The following is an 11,338-nucleotide window of genomic DNA, read 5'->3' as shown; positions in this document are numbered from 1 at the left end:
GACCCATCATCCTAGGATCAGATCATGAAGTGGATAATAAATGTAACCATTTACTTAGAAGAAGTCTATAAGATGAAGCTACTCTCATGATTTGGGCTTTAGATCATGAAAGGATTAGGATATCCGTATGATTGATTCCAAATTGTTCGATTTCTTAATGGAGATTGTTGATATCTATGATTCTAAGATCACTTTAGGAGAGAATGTTTCTGAGGCTCTATAGGCATGATCATGTTATCAATTGTATATCATATGAGGGAGTTTAAGGCCCAAGAAGTTGGATTGTTGGATTAAAATTTATATAACCATAGGGTAAGGATGAGTTTGAATTTATTTTGGATAAAATTGTATTTGAATTTAAATTTTGTATAAGGTTAAAGTCTTTTGTAAGTATCTATAAAATTTAATTTATTAATGTTGATAGATATCCCTTTTTTTGGAGTTTGTTTAACAGTTTATTAAATCTTATTTTTGCTATAATTGCTAGGATGATAGTCTCCTAAAAGGTGACCCATCATCCTAGGATCAGATCATGAAGTGGATAATAAATGTAACCATTTACTTAGAAGAAGTCTATAAGATGAAGCTACTCTCATGATTTGGGCTTTAGATCATGAAAGGATTAGGATATCAGTATGATTGATTCCAAATTGTTCGATTTCTTAATGGAGATTGTTGATATCTATGATTCTAAGATCACTTTGTTCAGGTAGGAGAGAATGTTTCTGAGGCTCTATAGGCATGATCATGTTATCAATTGTATATCATATGAGGGAGTTTAAGGCCCAAGAAGTTGGATTGTTGGATTAAAATTTATATAACCATAGGGTAAGGATGAGTTTGAATTTATTTTGGATAAAATTGTATTTGAATTTAAATTTTGTATAAGGTTAAAGTCTTTTGTAAGTATCTATAAAATTTAATTTATTAATGTTGATAGATATCCCTTTTTTTGGAGTTTGTTTAACAGTTATATTAAATCTTATTTTTGCTATAATTGCTATTAGAAGGTCTGAATTCTACAGTAAAATTAATTACAAAAATCCCCCAAAAATTTCCTTTATTTTCTTTATTCCTCTCCAGCGAATCTTTCTCCAGCGTTTTGTTTCCTGGGTACTGTATTGTCGGTTGCAGGTGTCAGCACTGCAGCAAACAGTCCAGGGTACTGTAGCAATGGCTAGGAGTGCATCTTTTTCTACTGATCTCGCCTGGTGCTGACCGAAATATGCAATGAAGAGAAAATATGGTTTGATGATTTTCTGTTTCCAGCAATCGGTAAGAAGCAGAATTCAGCAGCTGGTTTGCTGTTCTGTAAAGAAGAATTCAGAGCAGTGAGCCTTCTTGCTGTGGAGCAGAAAATAGGACTTTCGGGGTGTTGTTTTCTACAACTTGAAAGGGAAATCCGCAAAAAAAATTACCTTCAAGCGAAGGGAAGGTTTAATCTTTGAAGCAAACTTACTGTCTAAACCAAGTAGAAGTAGAAAACAGTGAAGGGAAGTCTTCTACAAAGGATATGCTCAACCTTGAAATATTCTAACTTGTAGATCTTCAAGAAGCCCAGCCTAGCCTGTTAATTGCCCTTTTTTCTATCCTAGCATGTGAATTGCCGACTTAGGTCATACTGTCAAGTGGTTAACAATAAGACTGGAGATAGGAATGGGGACATGGCTTGGCAAATTACCAAGTAGGAGTATGATTCCTATCTAATCACCCTGTTTCCACATGCTATTTCTCATAACAACAAAATTCATTTTCACTGGGTAAGTTCCTAGGTTCATTTCAACTTTATATTGGGTCAGATTTTTCTTGAATCTGATCACTTGTATTGATGCTCAGTTGTCTATGGGTTTTCAGTAGGCATAATGTCTGAACATGTTCTTTGCTCGCATGAAATTAGTAACCTTCCTTTTGTCCTCATTGTGTTTCTTGGTTTTTTTTATGGATTAATCGGCATGAAATTTTTCCTTAGTTTTGGTCGGCTCCAGTGGAAGATAAGATTAGAGAGAGTCACCTTAGATGGTTTGGTCACATTAAATGGAGGCCTTCTGATGACCCGGTTAGAAAAGTTGAGGTATTAGATTTGACTTATGTTAAGAAAGGTAGAGGTAGACCTAAAAAAACTTGGTTAGAAAATATTAGAAATGATCTTTCTTTATTAGATTTAAATGAGAATTTGACTTTTAACCGGACACAATGGCGAAAAAGGATTTTTGTAGCCGACCACATGTAGTGGGACAAAGGCTTGTTGTTGTTGTTGTGTTTGTTTCTAATTTTTTTTTTACAAGCCACTGTTTACATCAGGCTTATCAAGTTTCTAGCTTTTCTTTGTGTTTGTGCTGGCACTTGCTCTCTTTCTTATTAACATATAAGCTTTGCTGGTGTTATGCAGTACTGGGTTAGTCAGGGAAATAAATGGTGTGATTTCTGCAAAATTTATATTTCAAACAATCCAGCGAGCATCAGAACCCATGAAATAGGTCAACGCCACAAGGACAATGTTGCTCAAAGGCTGTCTACTATGCGGAAGGAAAGTGCTGCGAAAGAAAAGGAGAAGAAGGAAGCAGCTAAAGCACTCGAGCAAATAGAGGAGGTGCAAAATTGTTGATTCACTTGTTAGATATTTGTTTCCGTGCTTTCTAATTGACTGGTTCTATGTGTCAGAAATATTTTTTAGATATATATTATTATCCACATAAGTTCTCAAAGCGATAGTTGATTGAGCCATGCCAGTGATGGCTTATCTGTTGGAACTCTCGAACTCCAGCCTTATTGATTATAATAAATTTAAATGTTTAACTCTTAAACTTTAACATGCAGAAAGCTAAGCGCTGCTATCAGAAGGACATGGCCTCTTTCCAACAAACTCATAAATCTTCCAGCAATTCATCAGCCTTGCGAGATAATGCTCCAGATAAATCTGTTTTTTCAGCAACATCTGGAGGTGAAGTGCAACCTTTGTTTTTTTTTTAAATCTTTATATCCTCAATACGGTATAAGTCTTTCAGAATGAAGTTAGATCGCCTCATCCATAGGTCTCTGTTATGATTTTTTCCTTCTTGAATCAAACTACAGTTTATAGTTAGCATTCTTAAATTTTTTGTTTGGACATCAATATCAGTTATATTCTATAATTATAATGTGATGAACCTGAAGCAATATATGTTTTTGCTGGTTACAGAATGGGAGCATGATGCTGCTTCAGGATATTATTACAACTTGGCAAGTGGATATCATTATGATCCAAACTCTTGTTTATTCTATTCCAGTAGTTTAGGTATGTCACGAGCTCTACTCAGGTCGATGATATATTGATATTTATATTGGTTGTTGTCCTTTTAGAATAACATTTACTTCCCCTAACTGATCATTCATCCTCGATCAACAAATTTGAATGATTAAGATTTTAAGTGGCTAAAACATAATCATTTTTTTAAGAGAAAAATGATTAAAATGATCCCTTAACTCTTTATGAAGGACCAAAATGATCCCAACTTATATTAAAGGACCATTTTGGTCTCAAGTGCTTAAAAATTAATCAAAATGGTCTTATGGTGGGACTATTTTGAGTCCTCTGTAAGGAGTTGAAGGATCAAAATAGTCCTTTAGTATAGTTGGAGATTATTTATGGTCCTTCATAAAGAGTCAAGAGATCATTTTGATCAGTTTCTCTTTTTTATGATCTTTTTAACTGTTTAAATTATAGCTATTTAAAATTTATAGGGATAAATGATGTGGAAGGAAAATGGATTATCCTTTTAAGTCTCTCTCTCTCTCTCTCTCTCTCTCTCTCTCTCTCTGTATATATATATATATATATATATAAATGACCAGATATAACATCTTTATGTATGGATATATTCATTTTTCACTATGCTAAGTTGCTTTTTCTTATCTTAAGAGGGCTGCTTTAGTTCTCATTCCAAGTTTTTGCTTATTGTCTACTCCTTTGTATGATTTTAACATAAGATTATTCTATTCATTTCATCTGTGACCTTAAAATTACTTACATATTTTAATTGAAATCTACATTGAGGGCTTTAAAAATAAAATAGATCATGCTACTTTTTGAATTCCACATTAATCTTTTTTTTGTTATTGTATTTTCATTTAAAATAAATGAGATAACTCTAAATACTTATAAAAAATCATTTGTTAAATTCTATGTAGTTTATAAGTTCTGTGCTATGAAACTAACAAGTCTATGCACATAAATGAAATAAAGCTAATAATTATGCTTCAAGCTCGAATCTCGCTCCATAATCACTTGAATTTCAATCAAAATTGATTTCTTTTGATTCAAAGAGGGTTATTCACACATTTTGTATGTGTGTGTATATATATAAATGTGAGCATGTATAGATGAACCACATATGTTAGTGATTTTTTATACTTCTGTATATCTTTGTTTATATACCTACACACTAAATTTAAAATTAAAATTTATTTTAGAAGTTTATATGATTGGCTTGAATTACCTTGAAAGTTTACTCGAAATTAATCATCTCTTACTAGATTCTAACTTATTTAGGGTTGAATAAATTTTTTTTTTATTTCTAGTTAAGCCAAGTAGTTTGAATTCAACTTGATATAAAACATAAATTAGAACCATATGTTAAGGAACTTTATGCAGATCGTCATTTAAATTTCTAGGGCACCAATGTGTCGAGCTAAGTGCGGAAAGCCCAAACTCGTTGATTTAAAATTTACGTATTGTAAGCCAAACTTGAATTGTACTCTTGCAAAAATTCTATTCAAGCTTATTTATTTATTTATTATTTATCGAGCATTGAGCCAAATTTTACATATGCTTGAGCTGAAGTAAATGTGGGAATTAATGAAACTTTAATTCAACATGGCTAAATGGTTGAGAACATGCCTATTGCTTTGTATGTCTTTGTGTACGTATGAGTAAGCTCGTCCATATGGTTATAATTTATTTTTAGAAGTTTATATGATTGGTTTGAGTTAGCTTGAAAGTTTACTCAAAATTAATCTTCTCAAACTATATTCTCACTTTATTGGAGTCGAATTCAAATTATTTGATTTAAAGTTAAGTCCAGTCATTTGTACTCAACTTGATAGAAAAAATAAATTAGGAACATATGTTGAGGAACTTTATTTGGATCGTCTTTTAAACTTCTAGGGCACCAGTGTGTCTAGCTGAGTACCATAAGGCTCAAGCTTGTTGATTTAAAATTTACGCATTGTAAGCTAAACTTGAACTGGATTCTTACAAAAATCTCATTTCAAAAACCTCATTTAAGCTTATTTGTTTATTTTTTACCCAGCATTGAGCCAAATTTTACCTTTACTTGAGCCTAAGTAAATGTGGAAATTAATCAAGCTTTAATCCATCATGTCTAAATGGTTGAAAATACGCCTATTGTTTTGTATATATTTGTGCGTGTATGAGTAAGCTCATCCATGCATATATGTTTATCTGTAAGTATATTATCATCATCATTATTAATTTTATCCCATTTGCTTTCCGTACAACAATATGCTTTTACCTCTACTAGTATAGTTGTATGATTATATGAATGTTATATACCTCATACATGTTTGTGTGTGCGCTTTAGTATGTGCGGCACTGCGGCCTCATGTGTGTGCTTGTGTACTAGTGTAAACCTATGTATGCATATATGTCTTGGTTTGCTTATATATGCACATATATATCTTTTTGTACATGTATGTTTTTATAGTTGTATGATTGTGAGCATTGTAGTTGGTTGATTGTGAGCATTTGTTGATTCATGTATGCAGCCTCCCTGCCCACCCAAACCTCTTTCTCCATGTTTTTTCATGTATGTGTGTTTATAGGCATGCATGATTTTGATATGAAAAACTTGTAGAACACTGGTGTTTCTTACCAATATTGAGATTTCAACGACTAAGATACAATTTATCCTCAATTCAAGAGGAGCATCTGGCTCTCCCAAATCTCTAGGCGCCGCTAGAGCCTAAGAACACCCAACACCAACATAAAATTCCAGCAAAAACATATATAACCCTAACCCTAATTCCAACTTTTCTACTTAAAGCATACAAAATAACCTAGCAAATTACTAAACAGCCCCCCTCTTCCTTAATTCCTCCCTAATCCTCCTCCTTAATTAGATCACCTAGTGGGGCCCCCAAGGGGGGCGGGCTGAAACCTAGGCGGATTATTGGTCCACCTGGCATAAACAAAAGCCGGCCCTTTGGTTTGGGTCGACTGGACTGGTCTAACAGATTTCATGCAAGGATTTGTGTTTTGGTGTCTTGTTGTGTCTATTGCCCACGTTTTGTCCATGTATCATTGTTAATATGATGTATCTTCATGTACGTGATTTCAACGGGTTGCATGTATGCCCATGTCTATTTATGCCTGTCATGTGTGTGGGGGCTCATGTACGGGTGTTTATTTCTCTCTGCATGCTTATTCATGTGTGTGTTTTTCTGTAGTTTTTTTTTTTTTGTTAAGTATGCACTTAGTATATGTGTTTTTTTTTTAAAAGTGAATGTATGTGTATACATGAATGTTTATTTTGTGTTTGAGCTCCTGCTTGAGTGTATCCAGTTGTGCGTTTACTTGGAATATACCTTCAGATGTGCATGTTTGATGTGTTTTCAATTCAACTTATGACACCTTCATCCCATATCTATTGTTTCTAATGAACTTTACCAAAATGATTGATTATTCCTTGTGATTTTCTTTTGTTTCTTGTGGATTTTACCAACACGATTGATATTCCAGGGAAGTGGGTTACACAGGATGTGGCATTCCCATCTTCTAGGCTTCCAAAAACCGAAGCATCATCATCAAAATCTTCAGCTGTAGATAGAAGTACTGCTAAGCTAAAAGGAGACAAGGCACCGGGTTTGGTTGTTTCATCATCGCTAAATCCTATGAGGTCTGTTAAAGGTGCTCCCTCTTCAATTGCTGTTAACAAGAGGAAAAGGGAGGGAGAGAAAACAAAAGGTACATCTAAGGAGGAAATTGAAGCTCTGAAAGCAAGAGAAGCTGCAAGGAAAAGAGTAGATCAAAGAGAGAAACCAATGCTTGGTCTTTACAGATCATATTGATTATTGAAATTGGGGCCACATTGCTGAGTATACCATATTGAGAGTAAGTGTAATTGATTAACTTTATTTCTCCATGCTGGGATTAAATTTGATGGGAAAGGAAGTGTGAAGGGCATCGCCTAATGTTGTGTGGAACTTTCCATTGGCTGATCATTTCCCCCTGTGTAATTAGTTGCATCTTTGTTTTATTTAGCTTGTCTATTTTAGTAATCTAATCTGCTCAATTTATAGATTTTGTTAATTAGCCAAATAGTTCAATAAATCTGAACATGTTAGACATATTTCAGTTACTGTTCTATGAATTATCTGTTTTATTCTATTTGATGGTGTAGCTTGTGATGTTCAAGAGGATGGAGTTAGCTTATTGTATGAAATGAGTATGTACAGCAGGCAGCAATGGCATCTTGGCTACCAAGTTCACAAATTCGCTTTAGTTGTGGTGATATGGAAGCAGGTTGTTACCAGATAGAATTGCAGATTTGCCTCTTATCAGTCAGTGTACGCTTGAATTTCTGTGTTTAGATCAGTGCTGATGCGCATGTATAAGTGGATTAGTCATAGATTCTTATTCAAATGGATTTTATGCGCAGGTTCCAGTCTCTTGATTGCGGCAAATTATTTTGTCCGGAGACGGCAAGCTTATGTTCGGATTTGCTACACTTTTGCTATATTTTTGCAAAAGGTAGCTGCCCTTTTGCAAAAATACAGCAAAAGCGCAGTAAAAGCGCATCAAATATCTTACTAATTGAGTATTTGCTGCGCTTTTGCAAATACTCAGCAAAAGCTCAGTAAAAGGACAGCTAATACGCAATTAAAATTGTATATTAGCTGCCTTTTGCAAAAATACAGCAAAAGCGCAGCAAATTCGAACATAAGCTTGTGTGCGGTCTCCGGACAGAATAATTTGCCCTTGATTGCCTATGAGCATGACATTATTGAGTTTAGGTTATTGTGTTCTAGAATCACCTCAACCAGTTCAACAACCTGAATCCACCCCAACCATTTAAGAATGGATTTTCGGGCCATTTCTTCTGGCTTGTTGCATTGTGGTGGTGCTTATCTACTATATACTGCCTTTCTTTGGTATGCATTTTGGTTATTTTTGTATAAGAAGCGAGCGTGAAGCATTTTTATATATGGATGGATTAATCTTACATACTTTTTATGGCAGACTATATGTTCTTTGAGGGTAAGGAAACTCTGGTCTCTGGTCTGATTCAAAATTTTATTTGAACCACATTAGGTTCCACAAAATTTATTTATTTTTTTGTTCAATTCACAGAAATGAACCTGCTGTCAAGAGTTTTTTGCAGTGTTTGCAGCATCACGTTTTCATTAAATTTCTGTTATTTTTCCAAATATTCAGAAGAGAAGTTTTGTAAATCTTTGCAATATTGACAATACCTTGACGGAAAGCCTAGTCAGGAATGGAGGTATAGGTTGGGTATTTAATATCTTTTTATGGATTAAACTGTTACAGATTTGATGGATGGTATAGATACTGCAAAATGAACCATAGTGATCTTAATGCTCTTTAGATCATCTGCTAGTGGCAGGATTAGGAGGAAAGATTATTAGAGAAAAGCTATTTTCTGTTTTTTTTTTTCTGTCAGGCTTTCTAAAAGTTATTTTTTCAATAAAAATTTTTATAGTGCGCTTTCAACTATGTGGGGCCGGCTACATGAATCTTTTTCTCAATTGTGTCCTGTTAAGGGTCAAATTCTCATCTAAATCTAATAAAGAAAGGTCATTTCTAATATTTTCTAACCAAGTTTTTTTAGGTCTACCTCTACTTTTCTTAATATAAGTCAAATCTAATAAATCTATTTTACTAACCGGGTCATCGGAAGGCCGTCGTTTTATCTGACCAAACCATCTAAGGCGACTCTCTAATCTTATCTTCCATTGGAGCTACTTCAACCTTTTCACGTATATGCTCATTTTGTATCCCGTCTTTAAGAATAATGCCACTCATCCTCCTGAGCAACCTCATCTCTGGAACACTTTTTTTTTTTTTTAATCTCTGCAACACTTAACTTAATATTATGTTTCTCTTTTAATGGCCAACATTCTGCACTGTAAGGCATTGTAGGTCTCACTATCATCTTATAGAATTTTCCCTTAAGTTTGAGAGGGACTTTTCTATTACATAATAAGCCTGACGCATTCCTTCACTTCAACCATCCAATTTGAATTCTACTAATAATATCCTCATCTATTTCATTATCACTCTGAACAATAGATCCAATATATCTAAAATGTGTGCTCTTATTAATGACTTGATCGACCAAAGTCACAATCCCTCCACTAGATCTATTATTATTAAAATTACACTCCATATATTCAGTTTTAGATCTACTTAAACGAAAGCTTTGATTTAATTTTACCTTCAACTACCTCTCTAGTCTTATCAGCAAGAAGAATATTATAAGAAAAAAAAAACATATAATAGGGTACAACCTCTTGCAAATAACTAGTGAGAACATCCATGAATAAAGAAAAAAGATATGGGCTTAAGGCTCTAATCCTTTCCTAATCTAATTGAAATAGGAAAATACTTGGTCAAACCATCTTGTGTTTGAACACAAGTAACAACTCTTGCATATAATATATATCTTCTAGGCTTCCAAAAACCGAAGCATCATCATCAAAATCTTCAGCTGTAGATAGAAGTACTGCTAAGCTAAAAGGAGACAAGGCACCGGGTTTGGTTGTTTCATCATCGCTAAATCCTATGAGGTCTGTTAAAGGTGCTCCCTCTTCAATTGCTGTTAACAAGAGGAAAAGGGAGGGAGAGAAAACAAAAGGTACATCTAAGGAGGAAATTGAAGCTCTGAAAGCAAGAGAAGCTGCAAGGAAAAGAGTAGATGAAAGAGAGAAACCAATGCTTGGTCTTTACAGATCATATTGATTATTGAAATTGGGGCCACATTGCTGAGCATACCATATTGAGAGTAAGTGTAATTGATTAACTTTATTTCTCCATGCTGGGATTAAATTTGATGGGAAAGGAAGTGTGCAGGGCCGATTCCTAATGTTGTGTGGAACTTTCCATTGGCTGATCGTTTCCCCGTGTAATTAGTTGCATCTTTGTTTTATTTAGCTTGTCTATTTTAGTAATCTAATCTGCTCAATTTATAGATTTTGTTAATTAGCCAAATAGTTCAATAAATCTGAACATGTTAGACATATTTCAGTTACTGTTCTATGAATTCTCTGTTTTATTCTATTTGGTGGTGTAGCTTGTGATGCTCAAGAGGATGGAGTTAGCTTATTGTATGAAATGAGTATGTACAACAGCCAGCAATGGCATCTTGGCTACCAAGTTCACAAAATCGCTTTAGTTTTGGTGATATGGAAGCAGGCTGTTACCAGATAGAATTGCAGATTTGCCTCTTATCAGTGCGCGCTTTTAATTTATGTGTTTTAGATCTGTGCTGATGCGCATGTAAATGTGGATTAGTCATTGATTCTTTTTCAAATAGATTTCATGCGCAGGTTCTAGTCTCTTGATTGCGGCGAATTATTCTTTCCAGAGACAGCACGCAAGTTTATGTTCGGATTTATTGTACTTTCACTGTGCTTTTGCTGTATTTTTGCAAAAGCGGCTAATATACAATTTTAATTGCATATTAGCTGTCCTTTTGCAAAAATACAGCAAAAGCGCAGTAAAAACGAAGTAAAAGCGCAGCAAATATCTTACTAATTGAGTATTTGCTGCGCTTTTGCAAACACTCAGCAAAAGCACAGTAAAAGGGCAGCTAATACGTAATTAAAATTGTATATTGGCTACCTTTTGCAAAAATACAGTAAAAGAGCAGTAAAAGTGCAACAAATCCGAACATAAGCTTGCGTGCGGTCTCCGGTCAGAATAATTTGCCCTTGATTGCCTATGAGCGTGACATTATTGAGTTTAGGTTATTGTGTTCTAGAATCACCTCAACCAGTTCAACAACCTGAATCCACCCCAACCATTTAAGAATGGATTTTCAGGCCATTTCTTCTGGCTGGTTGCATTGTGGTGGTGCTTATATACTATATACTGCCTTTCTTTGGTATGCATTTTGGTTATTTTTGTATAAGAAGCGAGCGTGAAGCATTTTTATATATGGATGGATAAATCTTACATTTTATGGCAGACTATATGTTCTTTGAGGGTAAGGAAACTCTGGCCTGATTCAAAATTTTATTTGAACCACATTAGGTTCCACACACATTTTTTTTTTTTTGTTCAATTCACAGAAATGAACCGGCTGTCAAGAGTTTTTTTGCA

General features: G+C 34.3%; 1 protein-coding gene across 2 annotated transcripts in view; it reads left to right on the top strand.

Moving 5' to 3' along the window:
* Positions 1-10,256, top strand: part of LOC110102987 (zinc finger protein ZOP1) — a 14,855-nt gene extending 4,599 nt beyond the window's left edge. Inside the window, exons 3-7 of one of the 2 annotated variants that reach the window (XM_028700287.1) lie at positions 2,390-2,590; positions 2,818-2,941; positions 3,179-3,274; positions 6,737-6,767; positions 9,679-10,256. In XM_028700287.1, the coding sequence (XP_028556120.1) occupies positions 2,390-2,590; positions 2,818-2,941; positions 3,179-3,274; positions 6,737-6,767; positions 9,679-9,976 (750 nt within the window). In that variant the 3' untranslated portion in view covers positions 9,977-10,256. Of the gene's footprint in view, positions 1-2,389; positions 2,591-2,817; positions 2,942-3,178; positions 3,275-6,736; positions 6,777-9,678 lie in introns of both variants that reach the window. The other variant, XM_020831514.2, reaches the window with a different exon arrangement.
* The last annotated feature ends 1,082 nt before the right edge of the window (positions 10,257-11,338 follow it).

The sequence above is a fragment of the Dendrobium catenatum genome, unplaced genomic scaffold, assembly GCF_001605985.2.
Source record: "Dendrobium catenatum unplaced genomic scaffold, ASM160598v2 fragScaff_scaffold_1482, whole genome shotgun sequence".
NCBI lineage: Eukaryota > Viridiplantae > Streptophyta > Magnoliopsida > Asparagales > Orchidaceae > Dendrobium > Dendrobium catenatum.
Note: the sequence above shows the minus strand (reverse complement) of the source record. Positions and strands in the feature narration are given on the sequence as shown.